Source organism: Anastrepha ludens, chromosome 6, assembly GCF_028408465.1.
Source record: "Anastrepha ludens isolate Willacy chromosome 6, idAnaLude1.1, whole genome shotgun sequence".
Lineage (NCBI taxonomy): Eukaryota > Metazoa > Arthropoda > Insecta > Diptera > Tephritidae > Anastrepha > Anastrepha ludens.
Window position 1 is genome coordinate 23544505 of NC_071502.1, and position 25652 is coordinate 23570156.

Here is a 25652-nt window from a genome sequence, read left to right on the forward strand (position 1 = left end):
CAAGTTTTTGTTGTGTTTTCAATTTGCCAAAGAGGGGAAAAATAACAAAATCAATTGATGATGGCTGCGAAAATATTTGAGGAAGACGACACGGCGCAAGTTTTTGAGTTTTGAAGAGCTTCGATATAAAATGCAATTTGAAATTTAAGAAATTGAATGAAGTGGAACGCAAATAAGTTAATAAATCGAATGAGTTGAAATGAAATGAAATGAGAGAAAATTATTTGAAAATAAATTACTTTAAATTAAATGATATCAAATTAATGAAACTGAAGTGAAATGAGATAAATTAAATAAAATGAGGTGATGTAGAATGGGATTGAATAAAATGGGATAAAATGATTTGAAATGAATGGAAATGAAATTAAATTAAATTTAAAAATAGAGACCAGATCAGATAAAGTGAGCTAAATGGAATTAAATGGAACGAAGAGAAATTAAATGAGGCAAGATGAAATAAAAAGAAAAAAACAACAACCGGAAACGAAATGAAATGAGATCATAGAAATTAAAATGAGATGTAATGGAATGGAACATGAAGTGAGGTTAAGTAATATGAAACGAAATGAAATCAATTGGATGAGAGTAACGAACATGAAAAGAAATTCTATGAAATGAAATAAGGGAAGAAGAAATAAAATTAGGTGGAATTAAATAAAATAAGATTTAATTCAATAAAATGAGAACAAATTAAACGGAAGTGAGGTTGTATGAAGTAAACTGATTGAAATAAATGAAAATTAAAAGGATTGAGATGAAATGAAATGGGATATATATTAGGCCGGGTCGATTTGTGGGAGGCAAAAAAATCGCCCATTGCTCTGTGAAAATCATATTCTAGGGATCAAAATAAGAAACTTTCCCAAGGGAACCATACCTCTAAAACGAATTCTGATGTCTCCCAATTTGGGTCGAACTTTTTAGTTTCTTTTCTCATGTAAAGGCCAAAAATGGTGATATTTTCAAATGATTGTATGGGGAAGCCCCCAGGGGAGTTCCAGGGGGTGTGCCACTGGCATGGGTGGATCGGCCGTCCAAAGTTAGTGGAGGTCGGTCATACATCTAGACTCGATTGGAGCACTCTAAATGGATCAAAGTGGGATTTTTCGTTCGGATTTCTTATCGCAACGTGCTTCTCTTTCATCGGCGCGTGGACACAAATGAGCGAGATGTTAAAAAATCGGGCTTTGATGCGGATTATTCCGAGAAGCTCGTCCACCGGAGTGAACGACAGTACTTGGCGACGAAGTCTCTCTCCCACAACAAATCCGACACCGAATTTGCGCTCCTTTACATGGCAGCTGTAGTAGACGTCGCAAGGCCCTAAGGTTTTTTTGCCTGCTGCGAAATACAGAAACCCTGCGTTAGTAGATCAAGCAGGGTTGCTTTAATAACCATTTTATTTCATAAAAATTATTGTATCTAATCAACCGGACTCTGTGTGTTTATGCAGTAAAATTTTACACAAATAATTTTATGTGGAGCATTTTAAGCCACTAGCATCCGCAAGCCAGTAGCATTTCCCAAGGCTTGAAACTGGGATTATTATGGCCTCTGTTATAGAATGAAATATATGTTTATACAAAAAAGTGCGTGTGGCGTAGTACACATAACAGAAGTGAAACTTTCAAGGCAGACAAAGAAAGAGGGAAGGGCCCGAGAGAGAATGAAAGAGAGACAGAGAGAGAGTAAGTAAATTCACAATATTTGCTGAGAATACAAATAGACAAAATTTACAAAAAACGGAGAAGCGTCGACCGGTGTAGCCGGACACAAATCGTGGCAACAATGCGCACTACTCCGAGCGTTTATCACCCGCACAAACGCAGCGATTCCAGGACCGCAGCAACAGCCCAAACTACAGCAAGGCAATACCAATAAATCCGACGCCGGAATGGATAGCACTTTATAGTACGCACAAGCATTAGCCAGAAAACGGAAATAAGCGCCAAAAAGTAGGTACCAAAAAAACACCTAAAAAATTGTGACCAAAAAACGCCCCAAACAGTAGGCATCAAGGAAATATAACGTCAAAAAGTAGGCACCAAAAATATATTTCCTACAAGTTTGCACCAACAAACAAGCTCCAAAAAAGTAGGCAGTTTTATTTCTCACTAGAAATTAGCAACCACAAGGAAAAACTCAGGAAAATAGCCTAAAGTGTATCTAAGACATATAGAAGGTATAGCTCTCTCTCTCCTTTTCTTCTACGTAGTATCTTTTTTCTCTCTCGCGGAACGAATATGCCCAAAACGTTGCATGGCCTTGAAATTTTACTCTCTATTCTCGCTCGTCCATCGAAGTTGAAAGAAGTTTCACTTCAAAAATCTAAATGAAAATTTGTAAATATGTGATTGCTCTGTAATTTGCAACGGGTATTTCTGTAAACCTGACTCCTACTGATGCTTTAAGTAAATGAAGAGCCCCAAAGTTTTATGAATGAATATGAAAATTTTGGAAACGACAGTCAACAATCAACAATCGATTTAACAATTTGACTTGAATTCATATTTTATGCCCGCAAAGTGCTCGCCTCATTTTGAGCGTGAGTGGGTAATCGTTAAACTTCATGCACTCACACCCATTTACTGAATCACATATACATACGTATGTATGTATGTATGTATGTATGTGCCTATAAATTTGCATCAAAAATAGTTAAAACCCCAAAACAAGGCTTTGGCTTTTCGGGCAGAAGAAATTATAACGCATCGCCCTTTTGGTATTCATCAAAACACCCGCTACCCATTTTAATTAAGTTTAACCGAACCGAACAAGCAGCAAAGCCGAAATATTTTGCATGTAAACATTATCACCATTGCCATTTGTCAGAGTCAATATGCGCGCAGTGAACCACACCTCTCTGCGTAGTAGGTATGTACATTAGGGTGGCTCATCAAGAAAAAGTTTGACGATTTGCACGGTAATAACTTGAGTGTTTTTATAAATAAAATAATAGCTAAACATTTTTTTTTCAAAAAACCACCTCAGGTGAAAGAAGAGCTTAAACTTAAAAGGCGCGCATGAAAATGCGCAAAAGTTTTGTCAACGGAATCAATGGAGCCGAGGTGTGATACGTGAATGGGTAAGAAAATTTCTTACCAAAGATATCTCAGAAGTCTAAAACTTTGAAGTTTTGGCATAGTTATTCAAATTTCCCCTAAAAAGTTTTCGCACAGTAGTCAAAAGTAGCAACAAAAATCTCATCTCATATTGATTCCTTCGGTGACATTTCCAAATATTTTTATACACCCTAATAAACATACGTACATGTAAAAGAACAAAACTATGGCCAACAACCCAATTGAGACAAAAGGAAATACCAAAATTTTCGTGCGAAGGCCATGACATTCGCAATATTCAAAAGTCAACAAGCGAATTGACACGTACACCGGCCATGCAAGTAATAACAGGAGTAGATATGTGAGGGTGCATATGTTTCTGTGTGTGTGTATGACAGTGCGCATACATTGTGTTTCATCCCTGAAATGTAAGCTAGGATTAAGTGTGAAACTTAAATATTATATTAAATAGCAAAAACCGACTGGAGAAAAACCTGCACAAGTGAGCTGAATGGCAGTCAACTCGAGCATCTGTCTTCAGAATGTGACAGTGCCCCGAGCACCGGTTCGAAACTATGCACGACAAAAGGAATGCAGAGTGTACAAGTGAAATATTATTTGTTGAATTTAGTCCTAAATATCATAGTTTAGCACTAACGTAAAAGGGATGAAGGCGGGGGTCATTTGGTACCTTTTTTTGTATAAGATTCACTAGTGGCTTATACTCGCCCTAACCACTAATAATTCGTACTCGTACGATTTCGTCTCACATACACCTTGTATATATATATATATATACATATATAATATAGTTAGTAATTTAATAAGTTTAAAACTTTTTACAAAATCTTTCAAAATTTCATTATAAACCGTGGTTAAATTTCAAGGGCCGATGTTGAATGTGAACCACACCTAAACGTCAAGTTTTTTCTGCATTTCATTTAAAATTTTTCAATTGCAGACTAACTCAATTTGAACCATGGAAAGACACACAATCGAGTTATTCAGGCTTATTATGAAAACGGGCGTTCAAATCAAAATGCATATCGCGCACTTCGTGATTTTTTCGGTGAATTTAATCGTCCAAATGTGCGTACAATCGGAAAAATAGTGTAAAAGTTTGAGCAAACCGGGTATGTAGGAGATGTGAGAACACCAGTGCATGCTCGTACAGCTCGTACTGCAGCAAATATTGCTGCTATTCGCGATGGGGTGGTTGAAGAACCGTCCACCTCAACTCGTCGTCGTGCCCAACAATTGCACCTCTCGCGCTCGTCGCTGATGAACGTTATGCATAAAAAGACTTGCATTTACACGCTTACAAGGTGCAATTGACTCAAGAACTATAGCCTCTTGACCATTTCAAGCGTCGCCAATGGTCAGAATGGTGGCAGGAAATGGCAACAGTGAATGACCAATTTTCGAAGAAAATCATCTTCAGTGATGAGGCACATTTTCACCTCAGTGGATTCGTCAGTAAGCAGAATTGCCGCATTTGGGCGAATGATAATCCAAGAGTGATTGCCAAAACACCAATGCACCCACAAAGAGTGACTGTTTGGTGCGGTTTATAGGCCGGCGGCATCATTGGGCCGTATTTTTTCCAAAATGAGGCCGGTCAGGCTGTTACTGTGAATAGTGTTCGGTATCGTGAGATGATAACGAACTTTCTATGGCCCGAATTAGAAGATATGGATGTGGACGATATGTGGTTTCAACAGGACGGTGCCACTTGTGACACAGCTAACGAAACAATGGCTCTTTTGCGCGAAAAATTTGATGACCGAATAATCTCACGTCGAGGCGATGTGAATTGGTCGAGAATATCATGTGATTTGACACCGTTGGACTTCTTTCTTTGGGGTTATTTGAAAGAAAAGGTGTACGTCGATACCCCGATACGTCGATATGAAAAATTTCGCCATACATATCTTCCGTCAAACCATACTTGACGTACCTTACTTGACGTTACCTTACTAAATATTTTCTATTTCGTCTACTCTATTTTATAGTTTGTGTTGCCGTTAAAGGGGTAAGGAAAATGTGTTTGAAGAGAAATTATTATGTTAGATAAAACTGAATGTTAAGGCTCACAGTATACCGAATATCAAAATGTGGTCCGTATGATCTCCACTTACCTTCTTCTTGTGATATGATACTGCTCTCTGGCGATTCCGCGCGATAGAAATTTGCTGCTGCCTGGCGATTTGATTGCAATTTATTGAAGTACTGTACTGCATAATCCACTACGTCGCCGGGCTGTTCCAGCAGATATGCTATGGAGAACTCCAAGAGTACTTCCCTCAACGCCTCGGGAACCTGGATTCGCTGTTTGGTGTCGGTCGACATATTTTCCGATTTGTAACTGAAAAATAGAAGGAATTTAAATGAGCGTTAATGTGCATATAAAACGTATATAAGGAACGGATAGATTGGATGAAATAAACAGATGAGTAAAGATTCCTGATCAACCCAGATCGACACAGGATTACAGAATTTCACGCCCACCCTGCGGAAGTTCTAGACTTGACTGAGATGAGTAAAACTGAACTGCCCACTAACGATCGGAAAGAGGTCACACAGGAGCAGCCAATAGGAAAGCGTAAGGTTACAGCGATATTGCTAAACGAAGAAACAATTGCCGCCCTCGTAAGCGTAAGCGTCATACAGTTTTATGGAGAAGCTAAGTCCAAAACTTCTTCCTCGATAAACTCAGCCGGAGCTACTATCGAGACGATTAAATATCCAATAGATGGTGAGGTGGCTTTCAACTCTGACAAGGTTAGGTAGCACATTAAGTGTATCGCCGTTGGAGAGGCGAAAGATGACGGCACATGTCGAGACGGCAACTGCAAATGACGTGAAGGACGTTATACTTTTGTCGAATGAAGAAGATGTCAACTGCAAAGTCAATAGACTTCTAACAGAAATATAATGAGAATACTGAAAGTTATCCTCCTCTGTCTCGCTTAAAGAGAAGAGAATATTGCACGCTTTCAGGAAACTTAGGTCAACTTAGGCCATGTCTTGTAAACATTTCCAGCTAATTTACTTTATAAATTCATGAAAATCAAGATCTTACTTTTTGATACCCTTAGCGATGTTGGCGCGGTGGTAGTCGCATTCAAGCACCAGGGGAAGAATTTGTGGTTGGTTTTGGGTACATGACCCGGCCCATCGTACTACACTCGGATTCCCTTTTAATTTTCTTTAAATCTACCCGATCTCTAAAGAAATCTGAGTAGATCTTGTGGTGCCAAGGAGTCCAGGTGGTCGCTTCTTAACACATCAGTGCCAAAGATCGCATGCCAGATTCGAGCGAAGCCCGAGCAGACGCACAGAAAGTGGTCCGCCGTCTCATCCTCCTCTCCACATGCTGGCCAGAGTACTTTGCCCACAGAATGTGGACCGTCATCAGTCCAACCAACTGCCTACCGTCCATTCTGCTTAATGATAGGAGGATTTACGACAGTCAATCGGACATGACTGGTAACATCAGTTTAGTCCATCTGCAGCCTCTCTCAGCCTGCCAAGCTCGCTTGTGGGTTGTAGTAGTCCATTTGCTAACCTAGGCTTTAATGGCTGCAGAAGGGAGGCTGGGCAGGACGGGCTCCGAACCAAAGAAGATGGCCGCAGAGCCCACCTTAGCTAAGGAGTCAGAGGTCGCGTTACCCATAGCAGTGAGTTACTTCTTACATATTTTTTTATTAAATTACCAAGTAATTTAGGTGGCACTACTACTCTCGTAACCTCAGTTCGAAGGAAGGCATACTAGCATCGCTAGTGCGAATGAATCGTTTTCTTCTTCTTCTTGATTGGCGCGATAACCGCTTACACAATTTGAACTGAGTTTAACAAAGTGCGCCAGTTGATTATTTCTCGACTAACCGGCGCCAGTTAGACACACCAAGGGAAGCCAAGTCCTTTTCCACCTGATCTTTTCAAAGCGGAGGAGGCATTCCTCTTCCTCTGCTACCACCAGCTGATACCGCATCGAATATTTTCAGATCCAGAGCGTTCATATCCATTGGCACGACATGATCCAGCTGATCCATGAGGTTACCTTTCATGTCCGACCGGCTGTCGTAGATCCTACTGTCATTAAGCAGAAGGGACTGCAGACATCTGGTGGGACTGATGACGGGCCACTTTCTATGGGCAAAGCACATGGAAAAGGTGGGCTTTTCAAACAGTGCACTCAGCCCAGCTTGTGGAGAGGAGGATGAGACGGCGGACCACTTCGTGTGCGTCTGCCCCGCCTTCGCTCGAATCAGGCTTGAGGTCTTTGGCACTGATGTGTTAAGAAACGACCACCTTGGCTCCTTGGCACCACAAGATCTGCTCAGGTTTCTACGGTGGTTGGGTAGATTTAAAGAAAGTTAAAAGGGGATTCAAGTGCAGTGCAATGGACTTAATTGTGTCTGAGTGCTGTACTTGCTTGTTGGTGTCACTTCCGCCGATCGAGGCCTTTTGGAGGACACAGACGCAGAAGGGCCCACAGAGCCGTATGAGGATTTGTCCCGCATGAGCCTTGCCTGCCGCTTTCTTCTTTCCCTTCTTTCCACGCTCTTCTATTTTCCGGCTTCTTTGGGAGGTCGTGCCGCCACCGAAGCAGCCTCAAAACTCAGGCCCTCCGAAACTGGGAAACGTTTTTCCGTCTCTGAAGAAGAGTACATTGCGATAGCAACCCCCGTCTCCTCCTAGATGCGCTCTCGCTCATAGAGCTGAGAGCCTTGGGTAATGGTTGGGGCTTCCTGAATCCATGCCTCGGCCGCCGAAGTGGGTGGATTGCCACTTGTGTGGGTTCCACCTGGAGTAATTGATCCACTGTTGTCCATCATCTTTTCGGTCTTTGTTCGGGACTCCTGTCTAGCCAGTTTGGTTCGCGGATGGCACCCTGATTCTATGCCAACTTTGAGTCATCACACGAGTGTTGGAACCTAACCCGGCTGGGAAGACCACGATTATGATGCTAGGGCTTACCTATTCACCACCTGGGACGCTCCCGATGGGAGATCAGGCAACTCTTCACGGGGGCATTCGAAGCTTAACTTCTTCTGAGTCTATTGGTCCCGATGGCATTATTCCGGTTGACTTATATGATAAATCAAATATGAATAATTGGTTCATGTTTAAATACAATATTTAAATTTAAGAAATTTTAAATTCGTATGAAAATTTTTTGAATTTTTTTTTTATAATTTTTTTTTAATTTAATTTTTTTCATATTAATTTTAATTTAAGTCTGAAACTTAGATTTATGCATATGGTTTTTGTAGGAGAACGAACTAAATTTCCATAAAAAAATTAATATACTAAAATTGTGTGAGTAACAAAAAAAACTTTCAAAACTTGTCATTAAGTCCCCCCAAATGATAAAAATAACTACTGATTTTGCTGATGTGTTCGAAAGATCCAAAACAAAAAAAAAAAAAAAAAATCAAATCGCCGTCGCCAGAATAGTAGATGAAGTAGATAAGGCATTAATGCCGTGTCGCTGTGTTGTTGTCATTCTCAATTTGTTTATTCTGCATCACTTTAGGTAAATTGATATTTTATGTATGCAAGCCAGAACTTACGCACCACTCACAGTCATTTATGTTAAGTACGTTGCTTAAGTAGAGAGCATTCGTCGGCTACTTAAGCATATCTGGACTTCAATTGTAGCGGCGGCGACAACGCCGATCATTACTTCATATCTACATGAACAGTGCGACTTCCACTTGTGGCACCCTATTGTGCAGACATAAGTACATACATATATACCTACTTATACACACACACATTTCTACACCTATACATGCATATTTTACTATATAATTTTAGTGTGCAGAGAAATTCATTAGCACAGAACTGGTAAGCTTTTAGTGAACTGACAGAAATTTGAGAGTGGTATGTGATGGCAAGGCCATACCATGAGAATGGAACCCATGAGAATGCACCCCACGAGAGCTCTCTTGATGATTTTCCACAAAAGGAAGGTTCTACAGTTTTTAGCCGACTCCGAACGGTAGATATTTTTTATGAGGAGCTTTTTCATGGCACTCTTTACCTCTAGTGGAGTTGGCGTGAAGTGTGGCCAGTGTGGCTCTCTAAAGTCGCAGTTCTATTATCAATAAACTCAAAAAGATTGATGGACATCCTCAAAATGGAGCTACCCATGAATGCGACACTGGTGGGATACGCAGACGATATTGCGCTGGTTGTTACGGGGAAACAGGTCATTGATGTGGAAATCACCTGCAACGATGCGATAGCGAGGATTGAGTGCTGGTTATACAACGCCAAACTTCAGCTTCGGAGATCTCAACATCCAGTCCAAGCCGGCTATACAGTACTTAGGGGTTAGGATTGACTCGCGCATGACCTTCAGAGAGTTACAAATGCTCTAACACGAACACTGGGGGAGCCCAAGGTGCCAGAAGGAGACTTCTATCTACTGTGACAGACTCTATCCTATTATATGCCGCTCCCATTTGATCCCAAGCCCAAGAAATACATCTACGAGGATCTAGGCAGGTTTATAGATTGAGTGCTTTGCGAGTAGCCTGTGCATACCGGACAGTATCGGATGATGTAAATTGCGGGAAAAACTCCACTGGATATCCGAGCACGTGAACTAAACCGTCTCTATCTAGGGTAAGGTGCCGTCAAGGGACCAAAAGTTGGCACAGCGAATGACGTCACTTGACGAATGACAGCGAATATGGGATCATTATTCTAAAGGCCGCAGGACGCACGAACTTATCCTTAACCTTGACACGGCGAAGACGCGGATAATTGGATTACTTCGTCCCCAGATGCTGAGCGGGCACAGTTGCTTTCAGTAGTATCTGCATTGGTTTGGTCTCTCCGCTTCACCACTCTGCCCTACCTGCCCAGAGAGGGTTGCAGACGCGCAACACGTACTCTCCTACTGTCCAGTATTCGCAAGAGAACGTGAGGAGTTAGCCACTATCCTTGGAAGACAGCCAAGAGAGACTAATTTAACTGGCAGTAGGTGCATTTCAAAACATTACTGGGATGCTGCATGCAAGTTTTCCAAGCAAGTATTGCGTACACTACACAAGCAAGACGAAGAAAGGCGAAGAATACAGGGTTGTCAATATTCGACGGACCCATCTGGCAACCCTGTATTTTTTGACAGGGACGTCAGATCGCTTAATGACATACCGTGTTGGAAGCGTCAGTTCAAGCAGATTTCTACCATGGAACAGTACACGCCACCCCAGCGCTGTCAAATTGTTGAAATTTACATTCAACAAAAGAAGTCAGTTGTGAAAACTCAACGTGCGTATAAAAAATTAAATAATGTGAAATACGCGCCTTCTAAGAACACCATTAAACGTTTGTACGAAAGGTTTTCGACTGGTGATGCTCTTTCTAATCCAAAGAGGCCAAATCGGATGAGAATATTGCTCTTGTACGGGCCAGTAATGAGACTTCGCCAAGAACATCCCAAAATCGCCGTTCTCAGCAGTTGGGCATTGCTTGGACCACTTTACAACGAATTATCCGCATTGATTTGCATTTATTTCCGTATAAGATTCAATTGACGCAAAGATTGTTACCTTCGGACAAGCCTCGCCGATTGGAATGGGCCCAAAAAGTCATCGAAATCCGTCGGGTCAGTCGAATATGGGCAACCTTGTAGAGCTGTTTCAGTACCGGCAGCTAGAGCAACATAATATAATATTAACACCCTGCGCCACGTCTGATCACACCGAAGTTCCCGACAAGTGCTAAAATTAACATGGACAGGGTACCAGAGGAGGTCGACTCAGACATACCGACAACAGTTACAGACGCTTGAGTTAACGACTCACGACCATATCATACGCAGACAAGACAATACCGCACACTTTCGAAGTTCCATTTATTTCTTAATGGAGTAATGGAGACTATCAGCGACGTATAACCTCCATACGTCATAGGTAGAGAGCCTTGACGCAGGTTTCTTTTATGGTTGGTATCCACAATCACGGCTCCACCCTCGATGTAGTGCAAATGCGGTCCCGGGGTGGAAGTCAGCCGAAGAGGGGACGTCTGTTTTATCATATCATCAGAATCGGGTCTCTATTTTGGCCATTTCTCACCGAATGATTTCATTGATAACTTTAATTGTTGCTGATTTGTTCACATAAAGCCTACCTATTTTTAAAATTGTCTCACGGAATTTAGCCCATAGGCGGGAAATTGGACAATGCTGACATTCAAATTGCTGCGAAGTATCGTAAAATTATTCTTCTTGAGAATTTCATTTTCAACAAATTGGCTGCATGGCATGTCGCGCCGACTTCTTAAAACCACAAACGAATCATCAACATGCAAACTATCAGCAATAATAAAAAAAAAAAAACATGGTCGCATATCTCGATTAAGAGACTATTGATGGTGTTGGCGAACTTTCAGTTGAATTTTTAACAGAAACAAAAAAATAACACTACCTGGGGAGTCAATTCTCTGCCTGTGTAAACGTGAAATGCTATGTATTTTCCCATTTTCATTGCACTTTCCATTCGTTCCGTAAAAAAATGGAAAGTAACGTCAAAACATTTTCATATGAAAATTTTCTTTCCCTGAAAATTTGTGTGTGAAAAAACGCAAGAGGTCCGGGGTACGTGCGCAAGTGACAACAAAACTCTATGTAACCGAAAAGTTTCTACAAATTTTGTTTAAAAAATTCAAAAATTTGATGAAAATTTGGGACGTTTTGTTAACTTGCGCAAAGTTTTGAACTAAGATTTATATGATTATTGGTGTAGAATAAGCTCTACTTTCATAAAAGCTAATATCAGGTCAACACCAATAAACATTTTGTCTGTTAGAGGTCTCATAATGGTATCAAAACTACGCTTCAGTGCTACTTCAGGAGTGTCAGACTGGCACTTCAACCATTTCACCCCTATCTACCTTTAATTATTTTCATACAGTTCCCGAGCGAAATTGAACCAATTTTAATAAATTGCAGATTTTGGCTTGAAATCAGTCAGAAGACACACTGTCGTACTATGACAGCTGCTAAAACAATGCTGTCAAAAAATAAGCTTCAACTTGCCAGACCCTGTACTATACCTTGAAGCCAGTTGTCGCTTCAATTCCAAGTGAGAACTTCATTTCATTAGATCCGCTCTTCTCAGTTCGGTAATTGCACAGATTCACGTATGTGCGTGCGTGTATGTTTGTCCAACGATTATCTGTATTTCGATAAGTGCCAGCTGCCATCCTCAGCCATTGACCAAAAAACACGATTGCTTGTTCCTCAATCAAATTTTTTATGCGTCAAGCAGCGGAAACGCCTCGAGAACAGCGCGTACAAATTGAATTTACAAACTCACAAACGCACGGCGACGCTGACGGGCAGACCTACAAGCACAGCCAGACAAGTGGTGAAGCACTAATGCGCCGGAACGTGCTTAAGAACCATTTAGTTGATTTAAGTGTTTACAATTTCGTCGACTTACGCTGGAGAATAAAAAATAAAAAAATAAAAAAAATAAAAAAAGCACACACACTTATAAACAAATTTAAAATAACTATTTTGGCACCTATGATGCATGACTGAATGAGGAGTGGGTGAAGCAGAAAATAGCCAAAGAACGGTACATTTTTTGAAAATTACATAAGAGAATTTTGGAGTTCAAATAAATGAAATTCAAATGAATGAGCTTTACAATATTATTGAGATTATTATTATTTAGGTCATTAATGACAAGATTTATGACAAGATAGGGGACCGCTTTGGAACTCCGCGAGTTGTTGGTCTGCAACAACAATTGACAAATTTAAAAAAAATTACATAAAAATGTTTAATTAGAATCTTTAGAAAATTGTTGAGTATGCAGTTTTAAAGACCATTCAATTTAACTTTAGTAAAGTGGTGGTTTAAAGTCCTTCAAAAATCGCATTGATTCGTGACATTTTTTTTCATTCATTCTCGCGTTAAAATTAAGCAGCGTCGGGCGCGGTTAGTACTTGGATGGGGGACCGCTTGGGAACACCACATGTGTTTGGTGTACAAAAAAAATTAACAAATTTCAAAATATTTACACAAAAATGTTTAATTAGAATCTTTAAAAATATTTTTAGTATGCAATTTTAAAGACCATTTAATTTAATTTTATTTAATAAAGTGGCAGTTTGAAGTCGTTCAAAAATCGCGTTGATTCGTGACATTAAGCAGCGTCGGGCGCGGTTAGTACTTAGATGGGGGACCGCTCGGGAACACCGCATTTTCAAAATATTTACATAAAAAATAGAAATATTTACATAAAAATGTTTAATTAGAATCTTAAAAAAAAATGCAATTTAAAGCCAAAATCGCCTTGATTCGTGATTTTCTTTTATTTTTTTCATTATATAAAAAAAATTCTAAATTTATATATAAAAAACAGCATATAGCAAAGTTTTGACTATTAACTTACATTTTATTTAATTTTTCTTATTTTTTCATAAAAATATAGTTAATACTACAAACAAAATCATATAATTCCAAGTTTCCAACTTTGTACAAAATTAGTAAAAGAATCTAGGAGTTCAAATACAGAAAATTCAAATGAAAAAGCTTTACAATATTATTAAGATTATTATTATTGAGGTCATTAATGACAAGATAGCCATTTGTAAAAAAAAAAGTTAAAGAAAACCAATGAGTAGTTAAAATTTAAAACGGCAAGTTTTCATATTGAATTTTTTTTACAAAAAAATTTTTTTTATTATATTTTTTATTGTAAGACAAGGTCCTTTTTCTTCAACGAAAATTTTTTTTAAATATTTTTTTTTTATTGTCGGACTACCTCGTGTTTTTCCAAAGAAGAATTACGGTATGTTTTTGTTTTTTCATAAAAAAATATTGTATTTTATTGCATCATTCTGATCAGCATCCAGACGTTCAACACTCATGCCAACGCTTTGGTGGTCTTCGTGGAGGTTGTGGTATTTTAAGTTGACACTTTTAGCCAACCTATCGCCTCCCACTCACTTAACATGCTGGTTCCAGTTTTTTCTTCTCTTGCGGCTCTATTTTACTACAACAGTAATTTCGCACATCGCATCTTCCCGTTTCGTTTAAGATTGCGCCTTGCGTGCTATTACTCGCTGCGATTGCATTTCGACGGTGGCTATTATTCGCTCTGTTGTTGTTGTATCTGTTTGTGTAAAATGTAAAACTTTAAATTTTGAAGAGTGGGATATTTTTTAAAATTAATTGGTGAAACCGGGCATAGGTTAGGTTAGGTTGAACTGGTTGACTTGCAGTCACACAAAGACCGGTTCGGTCCATACCGGTACAAGATGCAGTTCCTTAGTTGTACGTTTTGAGTTTAAGGAGACATTTCCACTTCAAGCAAATTCTGTTTTATGTAGTCAAGGGTGTGGTGGAACTCACTGTAAAAGATGGCATTGGTGAAGAAGCTGGAGATAACGCAAAGGTTTGTCCTCATTGGAATCAGTGAGGTTAATATCTACTCCGGCAACCAAGCGGCAATTAGAGCTCTGCATTCGATGATGGTGTACTCTAAAGTGGTTAGGAAATGCTTGGCTTTCGATTGCATCCGAATTCTTCAATATAAAACTCATCTGACTACCTGGTCATAGCGAAATTGCAGAAAGCTGCGAGACAGATGTGGTGGCTAGACAGGGGATCTGGGAGGTAGTTACCAAGCGAAATGAGAGGGTTGGGATCTCGTTGACTACCTGGAGTCTGCACCTGGAGACGTGGACTTCGCGCCAACTCAGTGAGCGCTGGGTAGGTACACAAACTTGTAAGGCCGCGAAATCTCTCTGGCCACGAGTGGATCGGAGGCGATCGAGGAATCTCCTAAGCTTAACAAAATCTCAGCTCACGAAATTCATTGGTGGCCTTACAGGACATTGGCCGCAAGGTATACGTGCTGTGAGACTCGGCATCACTTCTAGTCATTTCAACCTAACCTAACCTAATAGAACTAGAATGTATGGTAACACATATAGTCAAACCACAATTAAACAGTTTGCATCCTCAAATATTTCCAACTAATTTGTGATAAGTTCGGCGCGAAACTTAAGGAGGGACAGATAAGAGGCATAGCGGAGAGAATTCTTAATCAAACCTCTTACTCGTATTTGAGCAGATATCAACTTGAATAGAAAAGTAACACAAAACCGACTAAGTCAAATGGAGACCTAAATAAACTTCAGTCGGAAACAACAACAAAAAATTTCAAAAAGTCAACAAGTAAATTAATGCGATCACAATAGTAGAGAGGAATGCTTATGCACTTAAGAACGATACCTATCCTCCCTCCCACCCAGTTGGCTGTAGAGGGAGTGAGCGACAGACATGTGTTCCACATGCACACATACATATCTATTGACAAATGATATATTCACATTGCAGTTCCTGGCGTTGGAAACTCCCAAATCAAACAATGACACTGCAGTTGCTAACCAGCTGCTTGTTTACTCTTTCCCTCATTTCCTCCCACTCTTTGTGCTCGTAGTGCTCAGTTGATGCACTTGAGCGTATGAGTAACTATTTTAGTGCGTTATGTTTGCGCCTGAGCTCTTGTTTGCATTGTGACGCATTATATGTCTCACTCACTGTCTATGACTTGAATTGTAAGCCAACTAACTGTCACTTCAAGTAGTTGTCTATTGGCGTTTCTGCAATAGTTGTCTAAATGTTTAACTGGCTTTGCTGGTTTTCTGTTTGATATACACATTTAGACGCTCACACGCACAAGTGTTGATATAGTATGTGTTGTAAATGTACATGCGATTACATATAAATGTGTATGAAATAGACATTCGTATATTTGTAAGTGCGTATGCGTGTGTGTGCTTGTAAATGCGTTCGTTTATTTGGCCTTGCATACAAGGATGCTCAACTAACGAGCGTTGCATTTGACAAATTTCAGCTATTTTGCCTAGGTACTCATACTCTGCATACAATTGAGCTCGCTTATTTAAGTCACTTAATGTTATTACAAAAATTGCAATATATAATATTTCATAATAAATTTCTTCTTTACTTTTTAATAAAACTATAGCAAAAACCTTACACATAAATCAAAGCTCCAAATTTTGTGCAAAATTCACAATACTTCAAAGAATTTTGTCAACGACCCTACGACGCTGAAAACATTGGGTCTCGTCTGATCACCGAAGTTAAGCAGCATCGGGCGCGGTTAGTGATTGGATGGGGGACTACTTGGAAACGCCGCGTGTTGTTGGTCTACAATAATAATTAACAAATTTCAGAAAATTGTCATACAAATTTTCAAATGCAATCTTTAACATTCAATTTAACTTTAATAAAGAGGTAATTGGAAGTCGTTCAAAAATCGCGTTGGTTCGTGACATTTTTTTTCACTTATTCTCGCGTTAAAATTAAGCAGCGTCGGGCGCGGTTAGTACTTGGATGGGGGACCGCTTGGGAACTCCGGGTTTTGTTCGCCTACAACAATTGACAAATTTGAAAAAATTGGCATAAAAATATTTAATTAGAATCTTTAGAAAAGTGTTGAGTTTGCAGTTTTAAAGCCCATTCAATTTACCATTAATAAAGTGGTAGTTTAAAGTCGTTCAAAAATCGCCTTGATTCGTGATTGTTTTTTTTTTTTCATTATTCTCTCGTCATTTGTCTATTTATTACATGAAAGAAAAATGCTTATATGAGTGTTTTTATGAAAAAGCAAAAAACAAAAAAAAATATAAATGTATATATAAAAAGCAGCATTTAGTAAAATTGTGACTATTTATTTATATTTTATTTACAATTTTTCTAATTTTTTCATACAAATATGGTTAATACTACAAGAAAAGTCATATAATTCCAAGTTTCCAACTTTATACTTAATTTAATAAAATTCAAAAAATGTTTATCATAATTTCAAGCTTTATAGTGAACAGTTTTTTTTTAACTTTTGGGTATACAGTTGTATATTCTATTAAATTTTATTATACAATTGTGTGAGTTTAAAGTGGCTCGAAACTCGTGGAGGCACTACGCAAGGAAGGTATGGAGATCAGCCGGCAAGCACTACACTGGAATCCCTAGGGTGAGCGGAACCGAGGCAGACCTAGGCGCCGGGGAGCTCGAGGAGCCATGATGGTGATGATGAAATGCGCATTGTTATTTGATTATTTTTTGTTTTTTGTTATGGTGCTACGCATTTACATACTTCCGTATAGGGAATAATCGAAATTTCTTTTATATGGAGAAAATGCAAAAGACCGCGAGCAAACACAAAATCTCAAATATAATGAAATTTTTGAACTATAATTATAATTATTTATATTTAAATACTTTATTTATTTTATAATTACTGTAATATCTATAATTTGTCTACAAATTTCGACTAAACCGTTAGAAATTTTTATGAAAACTGTTGAAAAACGAAAAAAAAAAAACATAAAAAAGTTCTCAAAAATAATGCAAATTTTGAACCACCACAAATTTCAACCTTTTTTAAAATTATTTTAATACCTAACCTGCCGGTTTTCTACAAATTTCGACTGCAATGTTTGAAATTTTTATGAAAATGTTTTATTCATGAACATTTTTTCTTCATAAACAAAAAGAAAACTATAAACAAATTCTCAATAATTACACAATTTTTTGAACAGCCACAAATTATTTATAATAATTTTAATACCTACAAGTTTTCTAAAAATTCCGTCTAAACTATTTCAATTTTTTATGAAACTTGGTTGAAAAACAAAAACTTATCTCAAAAATAACACATTTTTTGAACCACCTCAAGTTTTAGCCTCATTGTTCTACAAATGTCGCCTGAAATCTTTGAAATTTTTAAGAAAACCTGTTGACAACAAAAAAAAAAAAAGAAAAACAATAATAAAAAAATAACGCAATTTTTGAACCACCTCAAATTTCAACCTCATTGATAATAATTTTAATACCTAACTTTTAAAAATTTTATGAAAATCTGTTAAAAAAAAATAAAAATATAAAAAACTTCTCAAAAATAACACATTTTTTGAACCACCTCAAATTTTAATCTTACTGTTCTACAAATTTCGCCAAAAATCTTAGAGATTTTTAATATATGAAAACCTGTTGACAACAAAAAAACCAACACAATAATAAAAAAAAATAATGCTATTTTTTAACCACCTCAAATTTCAACCTCATTTCTAATAACCTGACGGTTAATACCTAACCTTTAAATTTTTTATGAAAATCTGTTGAAAAAAAATAAAATCAAAAAATTCTCAAAAATAACACATTTTTTGAACCACCTCAAATTTTAACCTCACTGTTCTGCAAATTTCGCCTAAAATCCATGAAATTTTTATGAAAACCTGTTGACAACAAAACAATAATAAAAAAATAACGCAATTTTTGAACCACCTCAAATTTCAACCTCATTTATAATAATTTGAAAAATTCCCAAACATAATACATTTATTGAACCACCTCAAACTTTAACCCCATTGTGTTCTACACATTTCCCCTAAAATCTTTGAAATTTTTATGAAAACTTGTTGACAAAAAAAAAAAAACAAAAACGATAATAAAAAATAACACAATTTTTGAACCACTTCAAATTTCAAGCACATTTATAATAATTTTAGTACCTAACCTTTAAAATTTTTATGAAAATCTGTTAAAAAAAAAATAAAAACATAAAAAAATTCTCAAAAATAACACATTTTTTGAACCACCTAAAATTTTAACCTCATTTATAATAAGTTGAATACCTAACTTTTAAAATTTTTATGAAAACCTGTTGGCAACAAAAAAAACCAAACTCTATATTTAATTTTAATACCTAACCTTTACAATTTTTATGAAAATCTGTTGAACAAAAAACAAAAAACATAAAAAATTCTCGAAAATAACACATTTTTTGAACCACCTCAAATTTTAACCTCACTGTTCTACAAATTTCGCCAAAATCTTTGAATTTTTTATGAAAACCTGTTGACAAAAAGAGTAATAAAAATAGTAACGCAATTTTTGGACCCACCTCAAATTTTCACCTCATTTATAAATAATAATTTTAATACCTAACCTTTAAAATATTTATGAAAATCTGTTAACGTAAAAAAAAATAAAAACCTAAAAAAAAGTTCTCAAAACGTAATTTTTTAGCAACCTCAAATTTCAACCTTATTTATAATTATTTTATTACCTACATTTTTTTTACATATTCCGAATAAAAATTTTAAAATTTGTTTTAATTTTGTGCAAAGTTTTAAACTCCAATATATAAGGCTTGTGTTGTTTTATAAAGCATTTTAAACTGTAAAAAAAATTGTCGAAACTACTATTATTGTACACACAGGTGTACTGAAATGCGTGCAATTGTGTGCGTACTCCCAGTTATACATCTAAGTTCAGGTTTTGCATTGGATTATCAGGGCCAAAAGCTGTAGTTGTCATTGCCCATGAAGAAACAATTATTACTACTACTACGAGTAGACTTACAACAACAAATCATTAGCTGTACTTAATGTTTTGTGTTTTTGGTTGTTATTGACATTGACATTACGCCGGCAAACGTGTGAAACTATTTTCCGCACGCGGGGCTGTGTGCATGCATGCTTGCATTGCGTCAATCGCAGAAATTCGTTGAATAGCAGCAACAACAATTCACGCAGGCTTGCATACAAATTTCAATGGAATTCTGTGCACCCTTTTCCGACTGACTTCTAAAGTGCGCCACTAGCAATGCGATGCGGCGGCGGCGGCGACTGGCCTGTGACATTTGCAATTGTATGCAAATTTTGTTGTCAAACGCGAATCTATGCCCACGAAAATATTATAGCACCTCAACATTTTGGCGAGCTTTGACTATTTAGTTATTTATTTCTGAATGAAAATTTTTATGTATGAAAAAATAATTCATTTTATAATAAATGTCACATTAATCTGAGTTTCAAACTTTGTTAAAAAATTGTAAAAATTAAAAAAAAATTTGATCAACATTTTAAAACAATTTAATCAGAATTTAAAAAAAAAATTTCAAGTAAGCAGGTTTATGCCAATTGAATTTTAGCATAAAAAACTGCAAATTCGAAGTTGCTCGAAAACTCCTTTGATTTTTATAACTTTTATCCCTGACGATGTCGCGCATTTTTTCCATTTAACGAATCTGCGAAACCTTTTTTTTACATCGAGAAAATGGGCAACATCGTCAAGAAAAAAAATTATCAAAACCAGTGGGAGTTTTGAGCCTCTTCGAACTTATTTTTTATTAAACCAAAATTGAGTGGGTCATAAAACTGCGTACTCGGATTTTTTCAGAAAGTTCTGATTAAAAATTTTGATGAAAATTGGAAAATTTTTTAAAATTTTGAACAAAGTTTGAGCCACTTAAAACTTATGTTTTGTTATACCTAAATTTAGTGGGCCATAAAACTGCATACTTAAAAATTTTCAGAAAATTCTGATTAAAAATTTTGGAATTTTGATGAAAAATTTTCGAATTTTTATAAACTTGAAACAGAATTTGAGCCACTTCAAATTTGTATTTCGTTAAACCAAAATTGAGTGGTTTAACCGAAATTTTTAAGAAAATTCTGATTAAAATTTTTCAAATTTTTATGAACATTTTTCAAATTTTTATAAACTTTGTAGAAAATTTGAGCCATTTCAAACTTATATTTTGTTATACCAAAATTGAGAGGGCCATGAAATTGCATACTCGGAATTTTTCAGAATATTCTGAATAAAAATTTTGAACTTTTTATCAAAATTTTTCGAATTTTTATAAATTTTGAAAAAAGTTTGAGTCACTTCAAACTTGTATTTTGTTATAGCAAAAATGAGTGGGCCATAAAACTGCATACCCAAAAATTTTCAGAAAATTCTGATTAAAAATTTTGAAATTTTTATAAAAATTTTTCGAGTTTTTATAAATTTTGAACAAAGTTTGAGTCACTTCAAACTTGTATTTTGTTATAGCAAAAATGAGTGGGCCATAAAACTGCATACCCAAAAAATTTCAAAAAATTCTTATTAAAAATTTTGAAATTTTTATGAAAATTTTTCGAATTTTTATAAACTTGGAAAAAATTTGAGCCACTTCAAACCTACGTTCTGATAAAAAATTTTGAAATTTTTATGAAAATTTTTCGAATTTCTATAAAATTTGATCAAAGTTTAAGCCACTTCAAATTTATATTTTGTTATACCAAATTGAATGGGCCATGAAACTGCCTACTCGGAATTTTTCAGAAAATTCTGATTAAAATGTTTAAATTTTTATGACAATTTTTCAAATTTTTATAAACTTCGAACACAGTTTGAGGCTTTTCAAACTTGTATTTTCTTAAACCAAAATCGAATGCGCCATAAAACTGCTTACTCAAAAATTTTCAGAAAATTCTGATTAAAAATTCAATTGATTCAATTTTCTTAAATTTTTATAAATTTGATGCAGTGCTGAAGCCTTGGTTACTATTCAATTTATTATAAAATCAACTATATTTTTTTATATGAAATTAATTTAAATAAAAAGTTGCACAAACAAATAGTCAACACTTGCAAAAATGTGGAGGTACTATATTTTTTTTACGGGCTGTACGTACAATTTTGAACTTTCGTGGTGTTTTATTGCAGCGCGTTTCATATTAAATGCTGTTGATTACCGTTGTTCGTGCGATTTTATTGTTATTACTATTATTGCTTTTTTTACTATGAACCTAATGGAGACATAATCACTGTGAGATCGCAATGTTCAAATAAAGCTGCTGCTTACAAATGCATAAAAACACAAATACGTGGGTTGCCTTTTAGCAGAGTCGCCTTTACAACACTGCATGCGCTGAGTTGTAATTCGATAATTTCATCAAAAAGTTTGGTATTTTTTTAACATAAACCTACAAGTGACGCCTTCACTCACGAGCTGCATTTGTTCTCTTTTCAGTGAGTTAAAAAATTAATCTCGCCAAAAAGATGGAATTAACTGGCGAAAATTTTTGTGCGATGATTTGTTATGTTTTTCGACGTGGATTATCGAGATAGAAGTACATTCATCAACTTACTTCCACTATTGACGTTGAAGCGACACTACGGGTTCCAACGTGGCCGTCGATGTTTTTGCTGGATGAATTTCGTGAAGGCAGTCCGAAAACGGTTGTTGTACCAGAATCAATCGATACTGCACGACAGATCACGAGATAAAGACATCCTTGGGTATTAGCGGGACTAGAATACATTTGATACTGCATAAGCATTTGGTCATCTAGAAAATTTGTTCTCGTTGAATACCGCATAAGTTTACAATTGCCCAAAAACGGAGCCTGTGCAAATCGGCGCATTCTGTGCATAGTTATTAGAGTATGAATTTTCGTTTATGTTTACGAAGTGAAGGCGCTGAGTACCAAATAAACGTGACAAAAGAGCCTCCACTATTCACCAGCGAGGATTTCCAGTTAGCTGCAAGCAAACTCAAAAACAACTAGGCATCAATACCAGATGGAGTATCCGTTGAAGCCATCAAGGAGATCGCAGAAACGCCTACCTAAGAGCTGAAATTTTCGCAGAAATCTCGAAAAAGCAGCAACTCTTGCTAGTAAGCTGAAGTGAAAAGGCATCCCGAACCTCCCATCAGCACATGGGCCCTTAGGTACATATGCTCGACATAGCAGGCAAGCTCCTTGAAAGATAGATGATGCCTCAACTGGCTGGAGCCCTAGATAACCGGCCGGAGGACTATCAGTAAGACAGCACGGCTTTAGACGCGGCAAGTCTACAACAGGGACAACCGAAACTGTTATAAATAGCGTAGGAGCAGCGCAACATGGCAGTATTCAATCCAGAAGCAAAGCCCGCCCTCCTTGCCAACTAAGATGTAAGGAAGGCTTTCAATAGCGTTACATCGCATAATAAGGAATTACCTGCGAGACCGCACACTCATCTATCCAACTTCAGAGGGTTCTCGTTGTAAGGATGTCACATCCGTAGCGGCACAAGGATCAATTGTCGGTCCCAAGTTGTAGCACATTAGCACAATATAGAAATGTTCGCAATCATCACAGCTCGAAACCGTGAAGAATCCCGTAGAAAACTTAACCAAGTCATGATATGGACACAAACGTGGCTAGATTCACATGGATTCAAACCAGCCACAGAGAAAACGGAGCTAATACTTCTAACCAAGAAGCACATCTCGTTAGAAGTTAGCATGCAAAATTGCTCAAATACGCTAACCACAAAAAAGGTTCTAAAGTACTTAAGCATACGACAGGACTCAAGATTAACCTGCTGGGCCTAAATAAAACACGTAGCAGAGAAAGCCGGTAAGATGGCATTCCTACTCAGTAGACTGATGGCAAACATACGGGGACCAACTCAAAGGAAACGGGAAATAATGACGGTTACGGATCTGAGCTGTGGGCAAATGCGCTTAAGGCAAATCACCGGTGTGAGAGCTCCCAGCATCGGTGCAATGAACGGCAGCTCTGAGAACTTTGTCTGCCTACCGCACAGTATCAGGGCCAGCTGCTCAAGTGCTAAGTAGTGAAATACCGAGAGACTTGCTAGCCTTTGAGAGGAAAAAGTTATGGGCATTAAAGAACGAGAGGATGGAAGAAAGAACGGACTTGCAGCGCGCGAAATAAAGAACGAAACGATAAAGCTATGGCAATACCGCTGGTCAACCGAAACACGTGGCAGATGGATGGTTTGGCTAATAAAAGACGTCGTCAAATGGAACTGCAGGAACCTCGCTGCCAAATGCTTTCGGAGCACGAGTATTTCAGAAATACCTGTTTAAAATAGGGAAATGCAAAAACCCGAGATGCACATACGGTGACTAAGCCGGAAACAAGAACGTCGAACGCTGGAGAATGCAGTCGGTTACATAACCACTGAAAATGTAATCGACAGGATGCTAAGCAGGAAACTTGGGAAATCATCTGTGGTTTCGCGGAAAGATTCTCCGGATGATTCTCCGGAAAGATTCTCCGGGGCCTGGAAGCAAGCATACAAGTATACATAAACTTTGTAATGAGGAAGATGGAACGTCAGTCTGCAGTAATGCGAAAGTGGTTCTAAACGTGGGGGAGTTTTTTAGTATCCGCATTGCGACGGCAGCTTTCCTAAGGCATTTTAAGTCCCCTCGTTCGCAAAAAAAAAATTCACGAAGTGTAGTGAAATTGAAATTTGAATAGAGCGAGCCAAGCAGCTCCAAGAGATTTGGTGGCTAGTAAAACAGTCAGGCTAAAAAGCCCATTGTATTTAGAGCTCTGGAAAAAGGGCAGATAGTTTAGGAGGAAAGGAGAAAAGTATCAGAGAAAGAGACAGGAATAGAAACAGAGACAGACACAGAAGTAGTTAGTCCTGTGAGAACTTTCCAGATTCTTTGGCAAATCTGTAGATATCTTCTAGTTTTAGAGAGCAAATATTACTTATTCTCACGACATCGGTACCCAAAATTCGTAGTCTTGCTCTAGCAAAGGCAGGACACTGACAGAGAAAGTGCTCACTGCCATCCGCCTCCTCCAAGCATGACAGACACTTCGGGTCCTCAATGATTCCAATGGTGGTCATATGCTGACCCCATGGATTGCGTTCTGTAATAATACCGACCATCAAGCGAACGTCTTTCCTTCCAAGTTTTAGTAGAAAGTTTGACAGTTTTCTGTTCGGATTTGTCACAAAACACAGCAGTTCCGCAGCGTTCTAGACCGGAACATCGCCTTTTTTTTTTGTAAATTGCATACATAATCGCTGATTCAATTCATGATTTCTGCGGAACTGATTCAAATTATTGGCTCAGGTCCGTATGGGGGAACCGGTTGGTGAATTCATCGGTAATCTCGTTTCCATGAACACCAGAGTGTCCTCGAAGCCATATACGTGTAAGACTGTTTTGTCTTGCGACAGAATTAAGCTTCTTCTTACATTCTTGAACAATCTCTGAGGTTTGCTTCGCGATCTCCAGGACCTTCAGTGCAGCCCGACTATCACTGAAAACTCCAATATGTTTCCCGCTCCATCTCCTCTCGATTATCCTTTCGGCTACTTTCAGGATGGCAAAAATTTCCGTTGTGATCCGTTATTGATTTCCGTTATTACTATCGTTTAAGTATCATACGGCTCCAGATCCTATTGCATTCTTGGTTTCTGTTGCTTCAGCTTCATTTTCGAAAAAGCAAGGTCCAATGACTCCGCCGGACCGCACCAAACAGTCACACGTTGAGGATAGAGAGGCTTTTCAACAATAACTCTTGGATTTTCTGAGCTCCAGATCCGACTATTTTGCTTGTTGACGAAACCACCGAGGTGGAAATGAGCCTCCTCACTTAAGATGATTTTTCAATGGAATTCCGGATCATTTTCACGCATTTCAACGACCCAATCAGCAAAGACACGACGTTGTTGATGATCGGTCGGCTTGAGTTCTTGTGTTAACTGGACTTTATAAACCTTAAGGCGTTGTAATGACGTTTGCGGAATGCCTAATTCCAAAGAACGACGAGGAATGGACAAACTTGGGTTTTCTTCAACACTTTCGGCTACAACAGCAATATTTCGGACGTGCACGAGTTTTATTCCTCACATCACTAACTTGTCCCAACAGCTCGAATTTTTTCGCCATTTCTGTATTACGGTCCGACAAAGTGCTTCACGATGAC

At 37.6% G+C, this 25652-nt stretch overlaps 1 protein-coding gene and 1 pseudogene across 3 annotated transcripts in view; one reads left to right on the forward strand and one right to left on the reverse strand.

Moving 5' to 3' along the window:
• The window catches only part of LOC128865934 (cAMP-dependent protein kinase type II regulatory subunit), a 153737-nt gene that overhangs the window by 73749 nt on the left and 54336 nt on the right, over positions 1-25652 (reverse strand). For all 3 annotated transcript variants that reach the window (XM_054106361.1, XM_054106359.1, XM_054106360.1), the window contains exon 2: positions 5201-5427. In XM_054106361.1, coding sequence (XP_053962336.1) covers positions 5201-5427 — 227 coding nt within the window. The remainder of the gene's footprint in view (positions 1-5200; positions 5428-25652) is intronic.
• On the forward strand, positions 16158-16276 carry LOC128868967 (5S ribosomal RNA; annotated as a pseudogene).